Source organism: Manduca sexta, chromosome 10 (assembly GCF_014839805.1).
Source record: "Manduca sexta isolate Smith_Timp_Sample1 chromosome 10, JHU_Msex_v1.0, whole genome shotgun sequence".
In the NCBI taxonomy this organism is placed as follows: Eukaryota; Metazoa; Arthropoda; class Insecta; order Lepidoptera; family Sphingidae; genus Manduca; species Manduca sexta.
Window position 1 is genome coordinate 8,897,359 of NC_051124.1, and position 26,147 is coordinate 8,923,505.

At 34.4% G+C, this 26,147-nt stretch overlaps 1 protein-coding gene across 1 annotated transcript in view; it reads right to left on the reverse strand.

Moving 5' to 3' along the window:
* Positions 1-2,262: 2,262 nt before the first annotated feature.
* Positions 2,263-26,147, reverse strand: part of LOC115455789 (rap1 GTPase-activating protein 1) — a gene marked incomplete at its 5' end in the record, with an annotated part of 50,764 nt that continues 26,879 nt past the window's right edge. Inside the window, 13 exon segments of the mRNA XM_030184496.2 lie at positions 2,263-3,793; positions 3,796-3,884; positions 3,886-3,914; positions 4,689-4,771; positions 4,774-4,866; positions 6,549-6,744; positions 7,489-7,582; positions 7,868-8,224; positions 11,521-11,618; positions 12,418-12,599; positions 13,423-13,698; positions 14,521-14,665; positions 23,779-23,966. Of these exon segments, the coding sequence (XP_030040356.2) occupies positions 3,765-3,793; positions 3,796-3,884; positions 3,886-3,914; positions 4,689-4,771; positions 4,774-4,866; positions 6,549-6,744; positions 7,489-7,582; positions 7,868-8,224; positions 11,521-11,618; positions 12,418-12,599; positions 13,423-13,698; positions 14,521-14,665; positions 23,779-23,966 (1,859 nt within the window).

Genomic DNA, 26,147 nt, shown 5'->3' on the forward strand with positions numbered 1-26,147 from the left:
CACTTGTATTATTCTTAATACAGACGCCTTTTAGAGCGGCCAACCAAGACGAAATTAAGAATTAAAACATTTTTACATTAAATTGTTTCATTATTTAAATTAGAAATTTTAGGGGATGGAATAAAAACATTTCTATTATACAGAGCGGATTATTTCTAGTGGAATCCGCTAGAATTACTAGCGCTATATAATTTTGTAAGTCCCAAGGGCTATTATAAACATCAATTAACACGTAAAAGGCTCACCAGTCTAATTAAGGAAAACCTTGGAAATAATATTACAATGCTACGTTTACTAATATAAATAAATATTTTCAATTTATTATCCTATCTAGTTATAATATCAATTCTTATTATTATTTTTTAAAGGTAGTTCTTTTATGTCACTTTATAATTATTTTCATCGTGCTTAATTTTTGTTTAAGTTTTTTGTTTTCTATATTAGATCTTGCAAATACCATAAATACTTTCAAAGCAACTAATTACACTTTTATTGTCATCATTTTATACATCATCACATTGTTTTCTCAATACCATTGCAATAAATGTCGAACATTTGCGTAAACATGAGAAATCATTATGCAAACCATTGCAATAGTTAAAATCGAAATCAAATTTCAATTCCCCAACGCCAAACATGTAAACTAACACGCAGTACAGTTCTATAATTTGTCTCCCATTTGATGAATAGCCCCGATTAAGGTAGTCTATCATTGTGCGTAATGAAGCCTCGAGTTTCACAGTGACGCTGTGGAAATATCACCCGCTAGTATTTGCCACGTGTAAAACGTTATACGAAATATTCTGCATTCATCTTGCACACGCTTTTGTGTTGTAAATGTTGGTACATAAATGTGTAAGTATTTTAGCTCTTCATAGATGGAATTTTTTTATTTGATTATTATATTTTTCGGGATAAAAGTACGCCGTGTATTTTACCCGGAACTCGATGTTGTTTGTTTTAGTTCAAGCATAATCCGTACGAAATAATAAATGGTAAATGGTTGGATATTATATTTGATTTACGCCCGGATAGTGATCATCGTACCCAACGTGTTAACCCGCCTCAGTAGCCCACGTAAGTGTGTCGCGTTCCAGGATCAGCCTGTGTATATCCAGTTCGAATAGTCCGGCATAATTGTGTAGACTGCCGAGGGCTAATCATCTCTTATTGTCGACATTCTATTGGACGCCACTCCATTTATCAAGGTTCAGTGGAGTTACTTTCCCGTGCGTGTAAAAAAAAATATAATAATTTCCATAATTAGAATTTAATGGTTAAATTATAAAAACTCCATAAAAAGTGCAAAACAGTGAGCGTAATAACCATTATAATTTTTGTGTTATTTTAGCGCATATAAAAATACATATTATAACTACATTTTATTTCAGCTGACACAGGAGCGCACCGCACGAGCAAATATGACCAGCAAAATGTGTAATAGTTCCTTTATAGATTAAATAAAAACAAAGAATGCAATACAATTCCCATAGAGAGTAGACACAAACGAACCTTGAAATTAGCAATTGGAGCTGTTGCTTTTCCGTCGACAATAATGAATTTCCTTAATCGTTTGTTTTTGTTTATTTTGATTGAGGAAAATTGAAAATTATGGAACTGATTGCATAAGATTAAACCAAAAGTACAGTTAAATAGCCTGTTGCTTATAAATTATGGTCTGTATAGTCAGGTACTCTTAGATATCAGATCATTTTTTTTTATTTTCGTATAAACGCCATCTCTGAATTTATGAAATACATTGATGTCGCATTTTCTACAAGAAATAACATAAATACTCAATAGGTTGCGCTGTATACGAAAGTGTCTTACAAATCTACATTATGAATGCTCAATAGATGGCGTTCTACAATAAAAATAAAATTTCTAATGGAACGTACACGACAAAAGCTCTGCCATTTAGTGAAGCAATCTGAATCTTTATACTATCAATAGATGGCATTGTTTTAAATTAATAAGAAAGTGAAAAATAATATTTAATTGATTTTTGTTGTATATCTGGACGCTCCAACACCTAAAAGTCAACAAATCAAATGGTGTAGAATTCTATCACGCCCTATAGTATTTACTTACATTCCATGACTATGTGAAAAGCGACAAAAAATCATAATTATTTTAACTAGGTAATCTGTTGCTGTAATTAAATGTTTACACACAATTTTTGTGGAGGTAAAATAATGATTTAATAATAAAAAATCAAATTCTTAGTATTAATGGCACATAAATGCCAATAAAACAACAATGTTTATTTAGTATTAACTATTCATATATTTCAATAGTATCTCTTATAATTAACTATTTATCTAACGCTCCGCGCTTAATATTTGGTTTAAGTCTAATTGAAGACGAATCAACAGTTAGTGCCAATTAACTTAATTATAATCAACAGTCGAACAAAATATCTAAAAGATTACATTTAATGACATAACTAAATGTAAACTTAGAAATTGTTAGCGTGCTTCGCCTCTAAAACCTTGCAATACTGGTTCATAAAAAACTATACTATTTAGTGGGGAATGTTAACTTTGGTATAAAATATTAATTATAAACAACATAACATAATCAAACTCAAATACACTCCAGAAACGAACTTACATCGAAAGCATAAATTAGGAAAAATACTGTTTAATCAATAGCCTATGTCCAGTTGGTATATTTACAGAACTGGGCAACTTAATTTACTCTAACAAAAGACCGAAGCGCGACGAGATTGCACTGTGCAACTACACATAAAATGAATGGAACATTGATAGAAAATCTGATATCTATGCACTAAACAATCGGTTGAATTCAATGTTCTAACGCACCATGTATAGGCTCTACATGATCAAGGCTTAATTAGTAGGTACCGTTATTTCTCTAATTTCTAATACAGAGATATTTTGTATCTAACATTTACGGAAGAATAGAAATTATTTGAAATATGGAACGAACTCGAGATTTATATTTTTCTATTTATCTAAAAATCATAAAAATGTTCACATTCTAAGGTTTTTAAACTCTGAAGTTTACTATGATTATAATTCTTCGATATCCTTGAATCAAAATTAATCATGCATGACGACATATTGTTATAAAATTTGGGGAAATAAATTATTTTTTAGTGTTCGACGTAAAAATTTCAGAACACAAAACGGTAAATACACATGTTTATAAATTTCTCTATATAATATTACTATTGCTATATAAGATGTAGAATAACATAATTTGAATCAATGAATTGAATATTTGAGTTCTTTATATCAAAATGTCCATTTTCATAATTTATTCTACGTCTCATATTAACATTTGTATAGAAATATGTCTGAAGTAAGCTACGTTTATCACAACATTTACAAAAAGCTAGTAGCCTAATTGTAGACATTAACAATTCACTTTCAGTATAACAACATATAAAAGAATCGAATATTCTCTCTAGATTTACTATAGAAATATATATCGAATTAGCATTTTCAGTAATCAGTCAAGCGACCTAAGAAGTTTTATACTAATAAAACTGGGACATATAGAGAATACCTGAAGGTACTGAAGTATAAAAGATTCACTCACACTATAGCGAATATAGAAACGTAGTGCGTAGAAACAACTCGGGGAAAGATATTGCACTAAGTAGAGAGCAAACAAGCGAACTACACTTCCTAAAATCATAATCAAATCCCAGTTTTGGTCATCACATCAGATCTTTTTCCGAAAGCACGAAGCTGTGAACCTTTGACGATGGTTATAAGGTTGATTTTGGCTTGGTTTCAAGCTGTGGAGTCGTGCGTGGATGGTTCGGGATGACGGTGCCCGTCGCTTGTTGCTCTCGCAGTCTCCTCACTTCCCTCGCGGCAGCGGCCAGTTCGGCTTGCAGAGTTATTTCTCTCACGTAAAGATTTTATTTCATTTTGCCATGTCTGAAACAATGATACAAATATTTTCTTTATACGACGAAACATATTTTGAAATACGCATAAAAACAGCCGCAAATCAAAAAAAAGAAAATATGAATAAATGATCGTGTTGCTAGCTTTTAAGCGAAAAGAGTGAGCATTTTAAATAGAGAAGACTAAATTATCGTGTCCGCCTAAAATTCACTGACGGAAATATTTCGTTTGTGTTTTGGAAACTTTTACGGATTTTACTTTAACGACATTTGTGTTTTGATAATTTTGTGTGTATTCCGCCCCATGATATGATAGGAAGCGGGCCATCATCATATCGGGCACAAGTTTCATACTTACTTCGCGGTAATACTGAGGAAATAAACCCAATATAATTTTGCCCAATCTAGTCTTCAAACCCGAGACCTCAGCACTGCAATGGTACCCTAATGCAACTACGCCACGGAGGCAGTCAAATTGTTTAACCATTAAAGCATCGGAATGTTTGCCGGCAAACATGACAGCTACATGACATTACGCGTGTCACGGAAAAATAACTTTATTATATAGTATATACTTTTTGTACAACAAAATATATATTATTTGAATATATTTATTTCTCCACTTTTAACATAAAAAAAGCTATAATTTCGAAACGGGATAAGATAATGAAATGCTTGTTAGGCCAAAATATGCGCCATGTTTTGGGCAACACAAAAGTGATGAAAGTCCAAAATGGCCAAAATCCGAGTTATTTAGTTCTCCACCTACAACGACGATATATAATGTGATAAAAATGATACTCACAATATTCTGTTTGAGCAGGTCGAGCTTGTCGTTCTTGAGGCGGCACACCTCCTGCCGCAGCAGGTCGTCGGCGGCGCGGCGCGGCGCTCCCCGCGCGCCGCGCACCCCGCGCCCGCGCACCCCGCCTCCGCGGACGACATCGACTCCAGCCCCGTGTCGCTGTCCACGTACAACGCGCCTGGGGACGGACGATAACATTAATTCGTTGGTAAGGAACTACTTAATAGCTGAATACGGATAATTGAATAATTCTATTACCTAAAACTAGCGCGTAGAATACATTCACATGTGTTAGTGAAGACATACGTAATGACAACGCAATGCTCACGCATCAACGAAGTTAAAGAATATAACATGATGTTTGCATCACATTATATCTCTACAACTATAATACTATATTATGATGTCATTTTAACTTTGCGTAAAATAGGGTGTCAATATTGTGAACGTGCCAGCTTTAGTTAACCAAACTATTAATGTATGCGCAGGAGCGGTTAAAATGATAGCTTATCAAATAGCCGTCTTGATACACCATACGGTAATGTATGTGAATACGCGTTTTGCGACCATTTTGGCGGGAAAATTGTTTATATAAGTTTAGAAAGATATTGGGTACGTCATTGATCATTTAACCGCCCGTGCTTGATCACTAATTATAATAATTTGTATACATTTGTCACAGTTACGCTACGTTAGTTTTGGAAACGCTGCATAACTATCACAAAGTAAAACATTTGCAAGAAAGTGATTACATACACATTTATTCTATATCTATAAAATACAGTGCAATAAATATAAATTAATGTGCGTTATAATGATGTAAAATAGTTATTTCGTTATTTTTTTTTCCTACGAAGATTTTATTAATAGTTTTTATGATCATAATATCGTACCTTTGTAGGTAAACAAAATGTGGTCCTTCGAGCCAGTTAGTAATCTTATCGTTTTCAGACTTTTGGGAAAAAAACTCTAAAAAATTATCTTTAATTGTATCAATTTTATTTTTATAACAGTCATTTATTCTTATTTATCGTTATTTTTTAATAATATTAAATGCACTAATATCTTTATAATATGTAAGTATATTTATAACGATAAAATCTATTTGACATCTCGAGAAGCAAACAATAACAATATTTATAATCAAATTTAATAACCATAATTCAAATAATAATTGTATGCCTTTATTGCACATTGAAAGCTTTTATGTAAATACCAGTTATATTTTGAAGATACTACATAAAATATACAGGATTTGTAAAATAGGGCCATGCATTCATAACATAAGACACTAATACAACATAAATGCTATTTACAACGAAAACTACAGGACTAACCTGTTGCACTTTTACCACAACTCAGCCAGTCCTTGTCGTCTAATTGGAAAATAATTTATGTTACAAACAATCCTAAAAATCTTAAAAATAGAACTTATGACGGAACCAGTTGTAGAGGTCATTTTGGCTTCTACAGTAACGATGTTGTAAGTTATGTATTCGTGATATCTTCCATGCAAATGGAATTTAGTGATTTAACTAATTTTATGATAAATGTCAGATTACTTTTTAAGAAGTCTGAGTGAAATTTATTTGATTTAATGGATTCTACTATCGTTGTTAGTCCATGAAAAACTTAGTAATAATTAATAAATATTTCGTCGATATCGATATGACGCTTCGCCATCAGTATTTCTACACTATTTACTATTATATAATTATCAGGGCAGATAATAGCATTCAGATCCACAAATTTAAAAAATCCATCCAAACTCTCACCTGTACATTGAGTTCATTATTCAAATTATCATATCGAATTAAACATCATATCGATATCAAAGAAAAATAATCGATTCCAACTAACCAAGTGGGTCCAGATCGACTGAGTTGAGGCTGGAGTCGTCGCTGTGCGTCTGGTCGTTGAGCTGCGGCGGCGCGGCGCGTGACGTCACGTCGGGGCTGGAGTCGGCGGAGGCGGCGGACGCGCCCGACCCGCCCGCGGACCGCACCGACATCGCCGACGCTGATGACGACGCTAGCGATGACTTTGAACGACCGCTCTGAAATCATAGGGTTCATTATAGTTTCGATTCTTTTCCACTGAATGCTTGACATGTTATCCGCTAACATGACAGTTACATGACATTATAATACAGCTACGCGTGTCACGGGAATATAACCTTATTATTTACATAATTAAACAAACCTTATTATGTAAATAATAAGGTTATATTCCTGTGACACGCGTAACTGTCATGTAATGTCATGTAAATGTCATGTAACTGTCATGTTAGCCGGCTATCATGTCAAGCATTCATTGGTTTTGGTAATGTAGTATGTTACAACATTTTTATTACTTTAATTTGGTTCTCTTAAGTCCGAAAGCCATAGTGGCCGTATAGTCATAGTGGGGATCAGCCTGTGTATACGCAGTTTCGATCAGGCTGTCATAATTGTATCGACGAATGAGAAATAATCATCTCTAGCTAATCGATACTCTAGACGCCAATATATTTACCATCGGGTTACAGTGAGGTCATTTTCCTATGTCCATATACCTATAATTGGTATATTCGATAATGCTAGCTGTTCGAATAGGCACTGGCAATGCCACGAAATTAATGAATTTCATTTGTTTTTTTAACGCCTCATATCCTGTTGCTGCCAACAATCTTTTGTTTCTACAAGAGACAAAGAAATGGGGTCAACGATTTTTCGCTGCAATTTTTTTACAGGTATTGTTTTGTTTAAGATTATTATGTATTCAATTTTAAACTCTATTGCATTAATGTTAAAATACTTACATTAGGAGTGTGCGTTTCGTTGGGAACAAATTTGTTTTTATTGATGGGATGTTTATTACTATCGCCTGATAAATTCGTATCCACACTGGGTGATCTGAAATTTAATAAATATAAATTTTAATAACATATTTGGAAGATTTGTTAATCAGCTTTGGTATGCAAAAGATAGTTATTTTTTTTTTAAGCGAGAGCTCATAAAAATACATGACAAATTTCGCCATCAGTAGGTACTGATAAACTTAATATACTTAATTGAAACTAAAAAAGGCCTTAAGTACCTTAGATTTATTTATTATTATTAGTCTGGTTTGGTTCCCATGTCTTATAGTATAAAAATAAGGAAAAAAATACAAGATTACTAATGTCAGACAATACCTACCTTACTTTAGCAGTAAGTACTTTCTTCACAGAATCAATGAACTTCGTCGCAGGCCCATCTTGCTTCGGAGTGCCTTCAGGCTGCGGCGAGACCGCCCCAGGTTCGATCCTGACTCCAGGCCCGAGGAACTCCATAGTCTTAGTCTTCAAATCTTCCGCCAAGTTTTGTAATAACGATGCCCTTGTCCTGAGCTCCAGTTGAGCAAACTTCTCAGCCTTGTAGCATGCGTTCTCGGCGTTGATTAGTTTTGTTAGAAGGAACTCTTTGAATTCGCGCCCTTTGCGGAATACCGAAGGCTGGGGGAGAGTCGGCCCGAAAAATGGTACGTCCACACGAGCGGTGACGGCCACTTTGTACCTGAAGAGAGTAAGTAGAAGTTGGTATTAAAAATTAGTCTAAAGTAGGTTAAGTTAAGGTAGGTTTTTCGAAATTAATATCTTATAAGAGAATCGAATTCTTAGAAGAAATGATGTAGAAGTTGGTATTATTATAAATTAGGTCTAAGGTAGCTTAGCTTAAAGTAGGTTTTTCGAATTTAATATCTTCGAATCGAATTCTTAGATTTATGAATTGACATAACAAGTAACATATTTTATTAATGTATCTGTTTTATTGTTAATAACATTACGTCAAGTAGAATGCGATATATTTTAATGTGAAGTTAATGAGACGCATGCACCAGCAATTATTCCAATGATTCCCTGACTCATATGTTACTTAATTTAGATCTCTTTGTTATTGTTCCTTAGGACAATGATATCACATATTAATTTTAGTATAAATAACATTTCTAGAAACACTACATTTGGATGTTCACTACTACGTTTTTATTTAAGTAAAACAAATTAACAAAAGACTCTATAGCAAACATATATTTTTTCACAATTTAGAAGTCAACGTGAATTATTAATGCCTATTTGTATATTATATTTTACTAGGTGTTGCTCGTGGCTTACTGTAGCGATAGAGTCATGTGGGTCAAGAGTGCGCATTTAAACTTTGACGCTTCATAACATCGAAAACTATTTATAGAATAAAACGAAACCATGTTAATCAGTAAAACTGTTTATTTGTCAACAATTTGGATATAAAACTATTATTAAAAATACCTTATATTTCAAGATATTATGAAAAACAAAGAACGATCCGAACACGCACGCTTACCCCGTTATAGGTAAGTGTACGCAGCATCGTGGGTAAGTGTACGCACCACTGTGTGTAAGTGTATGCAATAATAAAAAGAGATTTTAACCTATTATAGCTAGGCTTAAAAACATTAACAACATTTTTATTTATATGTACTTATGGTATGAATTTTCCGCTGGTTGAAGCTACACATGTTCGTGAAAATGCAGTGGTGGCAGAACTGGTCACAATTATGTCTGTAGCTGAACATGATACAGAGGTGTCCATGATGTTTTATTTTCTTTGTTAGCGTTGGATGATGTCAATGTAAGTCCAGTAGTCAACAACACATTTTGTACAGGTTGACTAAATGATATAGGAGCTTTTTCAATCTGCAAAGAAGAGTCTTGCCTGGACATAGAAAGATTAAGGAATGTTGAAGGTGAAGTCGTTCCTGCACTTGCCAAAACTTCTTATGTAGGTAATGTTAGAACAGGTGGATGCTATTATGTTTGTCAAAGGCTGTGCGCGTGATGGACTTACAGCTTCTTGGATAGGTCCCTGACCTGCTTTAGTTGGAAAAGACTCTTCTACATTGTAGAAGAGCCACTGAAGAGAGATTTTGAGTTACTGAAGCTGCCGCAAAATTTTCCTCCGGGAAAATGTCCCTATCTTTTGCCCAGAATCTAGAAACTTTGATTATACCAAGTCTCTTACAGCAAAATTCGATGACGTGTTGAATCGATGCTTAATGTTATTTACTTCAGCATACTCATAAATCAACTTCTGAAGGTAATAAAGATTATCACTTTGTTTGATATATTTGTATATAGCAGTCTCTTGATCTTTGGTGAATGTCAAAGAAAATCGTCTCATGCTGGTGGCTGTCTTCGCAGCTTTTATACGTTTTCGCGGAGTAGTACCTTAAGTCCGACTAGATAGGCAGCTTTTCGCTTACTGGTGCCTTTTGTAATTAATAATTTGGCGGTTTCCAGCTGTTCATCTGTGACAAAGTATCCTGAACTTTCCTCTGGTAATCTCAAAGCATTTTCAATGTGTATTTGGATTCTAAAACAAAAAATAGCATCACATGTACAAAGCCATGCAAGCAGGGTAAGTGTGCGCATGCGCACACTTATACGACAAGCTTCTGCGCACACTTAATCCAAACCATTGAAACAGAATTTTAGCAATATTGTTACTTATGGGGTCATTATAACAACTCAAACACTGGCAATTATGAAACTAGATATCAGGTAGCACTCGATTCTAAACAACATATTTCCCAAAAGTTTACACGACTAAAAAAAGATTACGTGTCAAATGGGATAAAATATCGTAAGAATTTTAGAAAAATCTTCACTTACCTGTAAAAATAAAATGGTGCGCATACGGCAGCTGTAACACAAGCGCTACACAGGACATCGCGCGGGGTACCAAAGAGGACGAATGCCGTCCCTTAGTTATAAATCGTATTCGAGATATTTTAAATGCGCACACTTACGCGCTACGCACACTTACCCTACATTACTCTAACACTGGCTAACTATAGCGGCTTACTGTAGCGATTTAAAACGCGACCAGGACGACCTCAGCGCCATCTATTTAAAAATTCCATTACAAATCTCATTTTTTCCCATATGACAAAATTTCCGGGATTCAAATTAGCCTATGTGTTAATCCAGGACATGGTGTATCCGTGTGCAAAATTTCATCAAAATTATTTCAGTTGTTTCTGCGTTTACTTCTAACAAACATCTAAACGTCCACACATCCAAATATTTTTACGAAATTACGCATATATAAACTCACATTCCACGCTAAATCTGATCATTAAAATTTGATTTTACGTCGAATATAATTAATAATAACATTAATAACGACCATAGACTCTTAATCCAACGCATCGATTGCTGACACCACAGAGATAGGTATACATTTCTAACAGCAAAAAAATCAAAATGACTGACAAAAATACCCTAAAATGGTATCTATCGTCACGGAGGCAAAAACGAGAGCCATAATCCAAAAAGTACAAAAAAATAGTGTTAAAAATGAGAAGCATGTTAATGCGACGTGCACTGTTTGTCTTTGAAAACCTTTATAATTACAGTCAGGATTCGTTTGCATATAAATTACTGGCTAAATTAGCATTCTACTTTCCGTGCCATTTTCTCTACTTCCCGATGCAAATAACACCTCCGTCGGTGAAACGAAACTTTAAAGTTACAGACAAAATTGACGAAATCTTTTTCTTGTCCAGTATAGATATTATTGTAAAACAATAGTACCAGACTAAATTTGTAGATGGGATATTAATTTTAATCTATATGTATACAAATCCGTAATTATACAGTGTTAAAAATGACTATATTATCAATGAATCGAAACGCGATAGATTATCGATAATCTTAAACAGTAATTGCTAACAGTTATACTCAGACCTGACCCTATACTAAGTAAAATGATTAAAAAAGCTATATTCAAAGAACCATTATCCAGAGCCGTAAAATAAAAAATATAATTACCTGGTCTCCCCGCCGGATGCCTCAATAGGCGTGACTACTATAAATGCGTGAAGGAAGTGCGAAGCAATCATGTCGGGCGTGAACGGAGTCGCCTTCTCCTGTAATCAGAGTTAACACATATTTATTGCAACTCGCCCTTGTTGAATAGAAACTAGAAGTCCTACGTTCCATTCTAATTGGTTTGTCCTATACTTTAAAATGTGTCCAATAAGGTAAAAGAGAGTATTTTACCTTATTGGAATTACTTCCGAATAATAGTCGATGTCATGAGTACCTTTGTAAAATGTGTCACAATTTGGAATACTACCTACCCTTTATATATAAGGAATTGAAGCGTAAATCTACACAGGTAAGTACGTATATGTAGGTGTTTGTTACATGAACCATTATTACCAGATGAATACCTATTAAATGCAGGAGATTCAGGGTCACCACATATCTAATTTGTGTAATGTACATCTAATCGAATTACTGATAGTTCAATGTAAGCTTTAACCACAGGAAATTTGAGGTTACAAGCATATTAAATTTGCATGTAGGCCACAAACATAATCGTAGTTCCTCCATTTGGATGGAAAGCCGACGCTTTTAACCTAAATATTCGTTTGATGAATTACAAAAATGTACATTTTGATATTCTGTGTTACTCGATATAATAATATCAATTCATTGAATTAATATTCCATTGTTTATAAAGTTGACCAATTAAATTGAAATTTTGAAAAACATTACAAACTAGAACCTTCTTATATAAATTTTGTCTTGTTAAAATAAGACAAAAGTACTGGCTGGAAAGAAAAAAATTCTCACTATTTTAAATTTCGAATTACAATATCAATCCTTTTACTCTTTGTCCTATTTTTTTTTTCACGATTTGAATTTGGAACACGAACTGACCTGAAACACAATCGCCACTATATCGTTGCCGACGTGCCTCTTCCTCTGCAGTTGTTGCGCGTCGCCGGCTGTGTGCGGTAGAAGTGGCGCCACGTGGAACATGATCTCTCTATTGTGATGCTGCTCGTACACAGCCTCGGTACCCGTGTGACCGTTCATTATGTCGAGACCACCGCGATAGCCTGCGAAAAAATAAAACTAAGTTTAGTATTACGGGTATTAATATTTAATTTGCGCTTTTTATTACATGGGATTTCCCCTAAATTGCCTCCCAACTTTCTTCCGGGTGCCTGAAGTAGCTAAGCCGCGTGATTCCACTATCTCATTCATAGGTTTCCCCTGGTGTAGACTCCTACACCCAAGGGACCCTTCGCTTCCAAAAAAAAATACATAGCTGCTGAAACTTGATTTTTTAGAAAAGATTCAAATTTTTACGCTATCAATGATCAAACGTCAGATTGGATAATTGTAATACTTATTTTCAATGGACAATTACTAGGTTTCCTGTCTAAATATCTTTAGACGTTACCAACGTCACTTACAATGTTCACAAGACCCAAATGGGAATGCGTGACAAGTTTCGGATCCAACAAGGATTATAGACATTAATAACGTTTCTTGGCGTGGTATGGAACCAGCCCTGAACTCTGTGTAGGCAATGTGCCAGTTTGCCAGCCTTATAGGACTTGAGTGCCAAATGTCAATACAGTATGATTATTAAATAGTATAGGATAGCCAACAGAATTTGATTAAAACGTTAACTTGTGCCGTTTAGATTTCAGTTTGTTGAAGATTTGTTATGTTTTCGCAATTTTCGTCAAGTGGGTCACGATGTAAGTTAAATAAATTCTGTCGTTCATCAAATCAACTTCCATAACTTATAACTTGTATCCAAATACGAATTTAAATTGAAGATTCTTAATTCAAATATCTTCACAATATTTCAAATTATTGAAACTTAACTATACATTAAAATAGAGAATATGAAATTAAAGAAATCAGTACCCTTATGATCCTTCAGTTTAATCTTCTGTCCAAGCATCTCCAAGAACTCGTCGAAAGCCGGCGACGTCTCGTTGTTCCCGAACAACTCTTCCTCCGTCGTCTGCCCGTACTTCTGGTACAGCACTCCGAACTTGAAGCTGTTCACCAGTACATGCTCGTCGTACGCAGCGATCAGAGTAGACGCGTTCAGACACATCACTGCCATAAAGTTCTCTACGTTCATTTGTTCGTTCAGCATCCTGGCCATTTTCAATGGTGATGGCATTATGCCTGATCCTGTGGAATTATGAATATTAAGTAGGAGAATCTAATTTCAAGAGTGAAAAGCTATTTTTAACATAGGAGCAATTTCGGTTAAGGTTTTGGACGCCTATAGATTACGCACAAGGGGTACCTTGGCTCAAAGTGAACTTGGTACGTCTATCACGGTATCCCTTGCATATACGAAGCAAATTATTGGGAAGATTGCAGGTAATACAGCCTAAATACATTTGCTAATACGTTGGGGTTAATTAGCATTTCTCTTAGAACGTAATAGGTTGATAACATGGCTCAGCAGTCACTCTGATATACTACCTCGTTTTAAAGTTGGTTCAGAGGGCCGACGAGTTCCACACAACTCCTCCCTAACTACTCGCCGGTAGCTAACACTCGCGTTCCTTCCTACTCCACGAAAAAAAAATGGAACGATTTTGACACTCGAAAATGTAAAAAATACGACACAAATGCCGTTTTGAGGATTAAATATTCAAACTAGCCATTTAAGATCTAAAGCAAAAAGTTTAAGTATGGGTTAAAAAATAAGAAGAGAATTCTGTTGAATGCACAACAGATACATGTATAACAATTATAGTAATGATTTAATCAAATAAATATATATTGATATACAACCATATTTATTAATTGTTGATCTATAGGAAAAAAATGAGTCCACTACGAAGATATGGTCTCTCAATGACTTCCTAAAACGTGGTACAGTTCTGATAATGATGGAGACTTAAAACATATACTACGCCCATGAGTTCACCGTCGTGGGTCTTCATTGCCAGAGATTATTTACCAAGAGATATATATGTTTTAGAAACACAATATACTCACTAGTGGTGGGTATAAGTCCATGCATGGTCTCGGTGCGGAGCCTCAGAAGTATCCTAGTGTGATCCTGGCCGGCCATGTGCTCGTTCTTCAACGACATCACCACTGGGCCCAGGTTGTCGTCGAATCCCACCAAGTTGATGTGCTCCTGGGAAAGAGACCAATAATAGAATAAATTGTTTTGAATGACGAGCCCAACTTGCCGTTAGCCTTACTTATAGTAAGCTATACGACTGCTTATAAATAGTAGAAACACCATCTTGAATTACAGTCGCCATCTTGAGACATGAGATGTTAAGTCTTATTATGTTCAGTAGTTACACTGTCTACAATGTCCTTCTAACTGCAACACAATAATGACTACACACTGCTGCTTGGCTGCAGAAATAGACATTGCGGACTACGAGACAAATCAGTACTAAGATTTATAATACATATTTATACTATATACTTATATAAGCTTGATTGCAGCAAAAACCTGCATTAAAATGACGTAGGCTGGTTGCCCTCAACTTGACACTTCAAGTGAGTACCTCTGGCGAGGTCGTGACCTGATCTATACTCGTATATAATTATTATATAAGTTCTGAGATAGAATGATTTCATTCACTGAGTCATATTGCGAGAGATAAACTATGTCTAGTCTTAGAATTATTATAAGAATAATGTTATTTATGTTTTGATTGTAGTAAGAATTTTCATTACTCTCGTGTAGACAACTTTTCCAATAACAATTTATTTAATGGATGTTTATTAAAATTGCGAAAGTTTTTATAAACAAATAGATGATTGTTTTCAATTTCGGTCATAAAAAAAATTGTAACACCTGAGAAAGCTGAGAAAGGATATTTATTATTCTTTACTAATAAGTGATCAGACATTTTTTTTATTGCTTTAAATGACGAGACGAGCTTGCCGTTCGCCTTATGATAAGCGATACGACCGCCCATAAACAGTAGAAACACCACCTTGAATTACAAAGTATTGTTTGGTTTTCCACTACGCTCGCCATCCTGAGACATGAGGTGTTAAGTCTTATTATGTCTAATAGTTACACTGGCTACAAAGTCCTTCAAACCGGAACACAACAGTGACTACACACTGCTGTTTAGCGGCACAAAAAGACATTGCCGTGGTAGCTACCCAAGCGGACTCTCATGAGAGATCTACCACCAGTAAACCATAAGAATCTTATTAAACACTCTCTCTGTCTGTGGGTATAAAAGTAAAAAATTATCCAGCAAACATCGAAGAATAGTCTGGATAATTAGTAACGTAATAACAAAATCAATATTAGCCGTCAAAACAACGGTAAAATACCCCATCGGTCGCACCCAGACGATAAACTGCACGAAATATGATAGAAATGTTTATGGCTTTACTGTGGCTATTTTTGAAGTTATGATTTTTTGATAATGGCTTTGTTGATCTTTCAAATAACAGCAACTGACTAAGATGGAATCTCAATCATATGAAGTCTGTTGTTCGAATGATGATTACGATTGTAAACGTAAACTCAATAATTTGAAATTGATAACTATAAAAGCGATACTCGATCATACCAATAAAAGACGGCTAATGTAAGTATGTGATATTTGTTGTACATATTTTCTCAAATACACATGTTCGAATCATTTTACTAACAAATAAGAAAATGAACACAATTGAAGCCAGTCTGAGTTCATCTTAATTACACTACTCTGTGACAGCATCGTTCTAATGACATTTGACTTGATATTGCAAACCAGCACAATTGCTGATTCAATCAGTGCGTTAACGATGATCTCACTCACGCCTTCACGGCTAGTAGACGATTTTACCCATGTTTGTTTCAAAAGAAATGGTTACTCTATTGTTTCGTTTATTCGAAATAATAATATTTTGTTAGAAATTTGGTATGTGGAAAATACAACTCTATTCTGGTAATATTTAAGTTCAGTTTTAATAAAAGGCATTAACAGCTGTTGTATTTATAATTTTAATATGTTTATCAATAAATTTACAGCCAGCAACAATTATTTTATTTTTATTTATTTATTTTATTTAGATAGATCATCAACAGTTACACATATACTGTAAAATACAGTTAACTAATAACATAGGACTTTGTGTACTATCATTATAGGTGAATATAACATTCTTGATAGTATTGTTTAAACAAATTGATATTAATTAAGATTAGCATGATTTACCAATTCATTAATTTAGTAAATTCTGACAAAATTTAAGTTCACTATCAATGAGATACATACAAAGGTGTTGTGTTTATAATTTTAATATGGTTATTAATAAATTGACTGCCAGCAACAGTTACTAAATTATCAATTGCTACTAATTGTAATTTCTCAACTGCGAAATTATGTAAAGACCTTGTTCTAAGTATGCTGTTTGCTGTGCTCCGCTAACACAATTCAGAACTTACGTCAAGCTATTAAATCAGTTTATTAGAGTTACACCATAGTGCGTGTAATTTCATGTTCCATAACATAACAATTACAAAGCAAGAACATAACAATGGTATGCGTTAATGAATCTGAGTGAAACAGATTGTGTATGAAAAATATTTTGCGCTGTTTTACAAATAAATACATTTTTTATTCGTTTTTCGATTGTAAAATTAAATGTTATTAATTATATAAATGCAATCAATTATTATTTTTCACGGTAAACAAGCATCGTAAGAGTAACTTTAATTTAAAAGTTTAATTTGAATGCATCGACTTTTTTTTTGAAACATATAAGCGATTTAAACTAACTGTAGTCACAATTTCTGTGACCCGTGTACTATTTTGTAACAAGGAACACAGATTGTACCGCGATACCAAAGTTTCATTAACTTTGAAATTACAAATGAGTTCTAGTTTCCATTCGTGTGGTTAATTACTTACATACATTGTTGCGTCAACCTTGACAACCCCTTTTTATTCCCATGCTCACAGACCTTTCCGAAGGATGAGTTCTATTGTGAAAAAACAATGGAACGCAATGTAAGACGAAGAATACAATGGATAAACAAATAGAAGATATTAATTAGATATCGTAGCTTCCACAATTGTATTGATTAATAAATAAGAATGATTAAGAAATTTCTTTTTGCATTTTAAGAAGTCTTTTAAGATGGCAACGTAAATTCAAAATTGTGAAAGTAACTCTGATAAATATATTTAAGTATATTTTTAATGGAATCTTACCTAATATTTAATATCACAAAGTTCGGTGCGCGTTTTAGCCATCTCTTAATATATAAAATAAATAATTGCAATTAAGTACCTCACATCAGCTCAAAAAATAGATCGAGATAAATAATTCACCTTCCTAAATCTCCCATATAACAAATATTAAAAATGCGAGTTGGTAAAAATGTTTTCTATGTTTATTAGAAGTAAACGCAGAAACAATTGAATGTATTTGGATGAAAGTTGGCAAGTAAATTGACAATGATCTGTATGAACACATAGGCTATATAATCATCTATTCTTGAAATAGATGGCGCTGACGTCGCACAGATGACGCTATAGACCGCCAGTGTTTTAGACATTCAGAGCATCATTCTGCCTTGCATCAACTCTGCCACAAAGGAACAAATTGTGAGCCGAAGATGGTATTGAAAAGAGGGGTTAATGCCCTTCAAACTGAGACTGATGGCGTCATCCAAGAAAAAATGTTTTTTTAAATTTTGTATCCAGTGTATCATGTAAAAGAAAAATATAAATAATGAATTGTATAAAGTTGGCATTAATGGTTAAAATTTGTGTAATGTATAGACAATTTTAGAAATATAGATTTATTTTTACTGGAAATTATTAGTCTCTTACAGTAAAGCTTTCATACCTCAAAACATGTGATTCAAAGGTTTTGAATTGACATATTTACTAACAAGTCGAAATACAAACAAAGCCTCGGACCAAACTAACCGTACTTGTGCGGTGTTAATGATTCTAATGCGTTGATAATTGGCAAATGGAGCCGTTTCAACAACATCTGAATCTAAACAATCCAACGACCCGTTGACTCCAACTGTCGTCACGTAGACAGCCTCAAATCAGACATCCTCCCGTTCACGCTTCGATTTATTCACTTAACCCGGCAAAGAAAATGGCAATCGCCCCATCGTTTAGCCGAAAGGAATTGTCCCAGAACCAATTTTGCGTTATGAAAAGCCGTTTTACTTATTGCTTCCACTTTTCTTTTGTCATGAACATCTGTCATCGTCACTGATTCTAATGGATTGGAAAATAAATAATCATGTTTTAATACAGAAATCTCTTCAAAATATTTATGACGGTAAAAATTAAGTTTTAATCAGTCTGTATTGTTTGGGTAGGCGTTGAAAAACAAATAGTAAATTGACCTACATTAAGGCTCATAATTACGCAGGTAATTTCGTAAACCAACCCTGACGTGATAGCGGCTTCCGAAATATATTAACGTGTCAACGTACCGGTATCGGCTTAGCTGCGGCGTCACATTCATCTGGCCTAACCCTTGCGGTGTCACAATAGCCATTGAGCTTCGCAGGGTTGACGGGCTAACGACTGCAATATTTTATGCAAATCGTGTACGAGATAAGTGGTGTCGAATTTTTTAATTAAAATATATTGGGTATCGAATTTAAAATTATATATGTAGGAGGCTTGAGCTATACCTTTTCTGAGAATCTAGTAACATACATTGCTTTCCCCTTCATTATCATCATCATTTCAGGCCTTGAATCGTCCACTGCTGGACATAGGTCTCCCCCATTGAGCGCCACAAGGACCGGTTCTGGGCGGCCCTCATCCATCGGACTCCGGCGACTTTTGCCATTGCTTAAATACTCAAAGGTAGTTGTAGGTAATTCTTTTATCTAAGAAATAAAAAGTGACATTGTCACGATTTATACCTCCATCTAGTTTCTAAATGACGATTTAATCTTTAAGAATGCATTCAAAACCGCATTGCAAGTTTAAAATGTGGATAATATTGCATAAGGTTGCGGATAAAACTTCCATTACCAGCCAAAACGGCCCCTAGAGACGTCATTTTGTAGTAAAATAAATCATTTGTTGTTTTAAAGAACAAAGCATGAGAACATTGTTATTTAAAAATGATTTGACAAATTTTGCAACCCTGGTAAGAGAAACATAATGAATAGATGTCTCAATTAAACAATACTTCACCCACATTGTTGCAAGTATTATGCAATTTATTATTTAAATATTACGAAATAAAACATACAATACAGGGCTTAAGACACAATATTAAACATTTATATTAAAAATAAGGAAACAGCGTCTATTTCTGAATAACGAAACTAAAGATGACGCGAACTTAATTTTTCCAAACACTGACCCCAGTAAAGATTTGTAAAAGCGATAAGCGTATACACTGCCGGGGATCTCAAATTGCTACATAATGCTGTAATCAGTACAATCTACATGCTGAGAACTTAGTCCACCGGGCGTGAAGTCAAAACGTTCCGCGTTGGTGGACTCAGACACTTTTCCCACTATCGTTTGCGAGTTTTTTTCGAGTAATGAGTGTAGTCGGGCCCTTAATTGTACTCGACCGCGTCGAGTTCGTTTTAATTGGTGGACACGTAATTTTAAAATGTTTTGGAATTTAATTTTCATTTCTTGTCATGTTACGGTTGGAGGACTTGACACAATAGAAAAGTTTCTGTGATATAAGAATTATGTATGGAATACATAACATTCATAAGCTCTTGCACCTTTTTTTGGAAAGTAGTAGTAGTAGTCCAATGAGAACTGATAGAATATAATTAATTAGTACCATATGTTCATTTACATGGAATAACCTTATTAAGACATTACACATAAGAAACCTTTATACAAACTTAAAAATCTGCTAAAACCACAGTATCACCAGCAAACGTATTAATTAAAGGGAACATGAATCTATTCAAATCCCTAGACGCAATTTTGGCTCCGTCATATGCATAGAACATTATCCCACTCTGAACGTATTAATAGATAATCTCCCTTAGGTATATTATGGTTTTATGTATGCTGCACTCTCATGAGCTGCGGTCGGCAACTTCCCCGGGCGCACTAGAATCCTTACATTACCTTTCAGCCCCATTGTGTTGGGTAACTATTAATATTGCTATTACAAAGACCATTTTCAGTCAAGTTTCAACGGTAAATTAACCATAAATTCTACAAAGTTTACAAATTACTTTTACCAAAGACATTTTTTTACAAATTACTTCTACCATACGACAGATGACAGTTTTTCTAATTCAGAGTTCAGTAACTTCATAACTTTTATGTATAGTAAAAAATACTTAGTTAATGGACCGTTAAACCATTTTTTGTCAATATAATTACCCGCAAGATATCGAATAGATTCTCAATTTCTTCCAATTACTTTTTCTTAGATCTATCGAAGCATTGACAGATGACAAAAACAAAATAGTTGAAATAACATAGTTCATCATTAACTCTTGTAACCAGTAAAAACGAATCGTTTAATTGAAACAATAATGTCGTAAATATCAGGCCAGAGTTTCGAGTAATTACGGGGCATGAAGATTCGAAACGACATGAAAAAGTAGAAAAGGTATGTTTTGTAGCCGTGGGTATGGGAAAGTTCACACGTGGTAACTGTACCGATGGGTAGGCCGTATGGCTTGGAGCGATGATATGACGACAAGCGAAGCGACTAACGATTTCCTTTTTGATTGTAACTACTAATCTTTGACAACAGAATAGGATTTCAATTGATGAACTACAGCTGAACCTGCATACTGCAGTGAAATATTCAAAATGTGTTGGCCAGATTTTGATAAAGGTGTATAAAATATTACTGAAAGTACAAATCCTTAAATAAATTTCTTTACAAAAAACATTAGTACATATACAAAATCTCCCATTCCACATGATAAAGACTAAAGGAATACTCATTTGGCTAATACTTCGCTAAATCGTATCGCTCTTTGCAATACCGTAGCCGTTGTACTAGAAAGTGACATTGTGTCGAGTCCTTTTGTGAAATATAGATCATAGGCTTGGCATGGCGAAGGCTTAGATGCCATAAAGATACACAATAATGAAGATTGCAATCACTATAATCCTCCATTGTGCAATAAGTCAACAATGACACAGAATGTGGCAAGAAATTGAAATGCCGAGGTAATCTTTGTTTGTATCTAGACAGCTATGAGAAATTATGAGAATGTTTAACTGATATTATTATTGGTTTTCTTAGCATTTTTAATGAAAAAGTTTCTTTAATCTGCATTAATGAAGAACCGGAACGGAAAGCAGTTAGTAGAAACCATAGGAATGGTACAAAGTCCAAAATCGCCGATCGCAAATAGTTTCGGTAATTTATTTAATTCTTATAGTAAGGGTTATTATATAAAAAAAATAATATACTTATTGAATTTTTAACAATGATGGCAGATTTCATTGCCAATTATCTATTATAATTCTTCAAGCATTTTATTAAACAAGGATCCGCCATTTTATACTACGATATAATTTTTGTCTGAAAATAATAATTGCTTTTCCTTCACAATATTTCAAATAGCAAAAACCATCTGCGCATTGGGAAACGTTCACCTTTCTAGGCAGCATTTCAATTATGTAAGGAAAAAAGTTCACGGTCGATCTCATCCAAGGGCCAAATACCCCCAGGCTGTTACCAGGGTGTAAGAAGTAAATAAGTTATGAGTTCCGAGTATCGACGCGCCTTTCAAGGAAGGTCAAGGCGTAAAGGCATCGACAAATTATTCTATATGAACGTGTCAAGGGAAACATGATTAAGTGGCTATACGTGCTGTGGACTCTATTTTTAAGGCCTATCCTTTTTTGGGACATATCGATGGAAATCACCAATTAAAAGTCATCAATTAAATTTAATTACGGATATTCCGACCTTTATTGACAGGCTGTTATAAATTGGGCATATTATATATTTTTTTCGAAAATGCAAATTTTGTGTCATGTATTTTTGGCTAGTGCCTTGAAAAACTCATTAACTTTGCTTAATGCATTCAAAATACTTTCAAATCGAAGTCTATACATTAATCACATCGTGTTCAAAACATTCAACGAGTCAAGTAAATACTAGATTCACGTTTAGAATTCAATTATCAAAACAATCGTGAATACAAAACGAGCTGTTAGTAATCAAAGTATGTTTAACTCGGCGTGCTTCAAATCGCCAAGTGCAAAAAGAACATGTGAAAGCGTGCATACAATTGGCACGGAACGGTTGGCTCGTCGCGGATTTATTTTCTTCTCGCAGACAGCGTGGCGCGCAAATGTCATCCAATGCGACGCCGCGTTTTATTCACGTTCTTCAACTTCTGACCAAAGTGCACCGGTCACGTAATCAATTATATCGTGATTATTATTTTTTACAAGTTGCATATTATCTTCTGTCGTTGAACTTAGAAGTGATCTGTTAATAATCCGGTCTTTGATATTTCTTGTGAATTTGACGAGAACGTGAATTTTGCTACTGATTTTTTGATAAGAGAATCGAAACCGAGTTGATGGTTTCTAATTTCTATGGTTCCTCGTGTAAAATTTTACCTACTTATATTGATCATGAGGTAGGTATTTAATTGGAGATATAATGAACGCCCGATAGGAGAGTTTAAAAGATTTTTGTTTACACAAAACATTAAAAGAAACGTAGCATTCTAAAAACCAAATTCCTAATATTTATGCTGACTGCACTAACGCTGTATTAAGGTAATTTCTGAGCAAAGTCTACGGGATAGTGTAGTAAAGCTGCGTTGACAGATTGGAATCTATCGCTGATATATAAGGCTTACGTCTGGAGAGTACCAGCTGACATTTAACGACAATCTAAAACGTTTCGAAATTGCAACCGAATGCCAAACTCACTAACACTATTTAGAAGGAACTGGATGGAGCTTCTCGAATATTCAGATCACTAGATCTATTTTTGTTTGTATTGAAAATACACGTGTATCCGACTTAGGGTTGCTACCTTTGTATAGAAAAATATTCTATAAATTATAACTTATATCAAAGATTTTTCAGGTGTATTTATCATTCGTACTTTTAAATCTCTAAATTATAATGTACCAAATGTATTTTCTTCTTAGTAATAGACTTATGTGAGGATAATTATATATTACTGAGTATAGATTGACGCATAATGTAGCTAATAAAATTAACCAGTTTTAGTGCCGTAAAACTTTGTATCGGATGTTTTTGAAGTACAGATATTTTCGTTGAACACCGGTAATAAAATGAAGTTGGCAGCCCTAGGTAAACTCACCTTGCCAAGGAAGAAGCGCCTGTAATACTTGGCGGTGTCGTCGGTGTCTATGGTGTGCCGCCGGCCGGTCTGGCGCGGCGTGCCGGGCTGGGCGCGGTGTTCCGCATCCTCGCCATCTGGCGGGTTGTCGTCCACGCCGTCCACCCAGTAACCACCATTAGGCGGTTGCACTATCGTCGGTGGGGTTCCTGTAGAAGGAAATACTTGTATTGAATCAAATTTTCAATCCCTAGGCGGTGTAACTCCTAGACATATTGACAAGTTGCAGTTTAAAGGTATTGGAAAGGTAGACTTTTTCATTTGTCACAAACGTCGTGGAAACAGCAAGCAATAATTCATTACAGACTGATTTTAATAAAAAACCATAATTTTAAACTTCAGATCAGAATCAACCATCAAAATAAAGAATTCGTAAGCACTAGACGGTAAACATTTATTCTCATTCGGTTAAGATCATTTACCTTTTGAAACAGGCCGTAATTCTGAGTATCGCTTAGCAGAAAGAGGAAAATCAGTTAGTTATAAGACTCCCGATTTAGCTACACGTTCTGTTTTCATTTGATTTACGATGTAGTCAAAACATGACTGGCATATGAATACATGAATATCATATACAAGTAGTAGTTGTATATTCTGTTGAATACCAAGTGACCAAGAAATCCCTTAATAAATAGTAGGAAGGAAAAATATTTCGTTTGCACTGAATTATTAAGCCATTTGTATTTGATGTTACATATTAAATTGATCAATTAATATCACCAACAAAGAATACCCCAATAAGAGAATTTCGGGACAATTAAATTTTACTCTTAATATCACCATGCAACTGTTTGCAATTTATTGCCTCGGGTAATTGAATAACGAACAATCGATGCGTTTTTTGATGCGGTATTTTATATGGTTTTCGAGAAATAATTTAATTCATATTCCTGGTACAGAGTACAAGAAACGTAATTATCAGCGGCCATGTCGATTACGGAAGCCAAAAAAGTGAAAAATGCCCGCGGCTTGGCATAATGATAATGTCGCGTATGAGTCATTGGAATACGCAATTATCTTCGAGGTAGTACATTTATTATTGCATGTATCGTTTATCATAAAATGGAAAAACCATTGTCTTAATATGCATCGGCCGAAGTATTCGTTGTAGAGAAACAATAGTAAACTTTTAAGGGCTGCATTAAAATTTTAGGAATATTGTGTCATCAAAATATGCGAAATACGCTTTATTTTCCTGCTGGTTTAAAGAATATTTAAAATGGCATACTTTTTAGAGTTTTACTTCATTGTGCAGCTAGGTGCAATCGCATAAGCATAATAATCGTCTTACGATAGCACCGGTTGTTAGAAATATGCTAATTACAAAACTGTTCACTTTTAGTAAAAAAAAAACTGAATGTTTAGCAAATGAGTGTATAATTATGAAATATGAACGAAACATAGGCGTTTTGAGAATTATATATAAATAGTTTTTAATTACTGTGCGCACAAAAAATACCATTACGTTATTTACTTCTATACATAAGGACTACAATATGGTCATGGTTTAGTTCCATCTACTTTTTTTTTTATTTATTCCCCAATATACTTCCAATTCTAAATGCTATGTGTCTGGAATGCGAGTATCGCCACTATTTTATATATAACCAAGTAGCAACGTACCTATATAAATCGTATTTTACAGTGAAATTAAAATTGACTGAGCATTATGAATTAATTTCTAATGGTTCAAAAAGTCGAAATCGCATAGCAGTGACATACAAAACTTAACTGTTCTGGATTAGACAGAAGATAAGATGTCTACCATTAAAAAACCTTCCTGCTTATAAAATGTATTAATGTCTTAGCTTGGAAGATATTGCTTTAAACTATTAATTTGCAGGGTTTAGAGGGCTCACTACTCATGTTTAGTCTTCAAAGACCTTAAAATGTTTTTGCGCAACTGATCCTGGCAGTAAGACTAGCTTCATTAATGTAGCTGGAGACGGGACAACCCTTTGTATGAAGTCTTTCGTACCGCAAAAACACTACTTAGGATCGGATTTACTGTCGACTTCACTGTGAGCCTTCAATATTATTAGATGAAATATGTTTGTGCATCTACTTGAAACTACTAAGTGCAGGGGACCATTCAGTTTATTTTTGAACGGATATAAAACTGGTGTTCCACCTAATAATGTGATTGTGACATCGCCCTGGATAACAGTTATGTTACAAGCACACCAAAGTTTTTTTTATACGAGCTCGGGTAAGGGACCCCATTACACTTGAAAGTAAGTGGAGTAGGGTCCAATAGAATGTCTACTGATGAGATATGATTACCTCTCACCAATCGACACAATTATGCCGGCCTTTTGGAACCGGATATA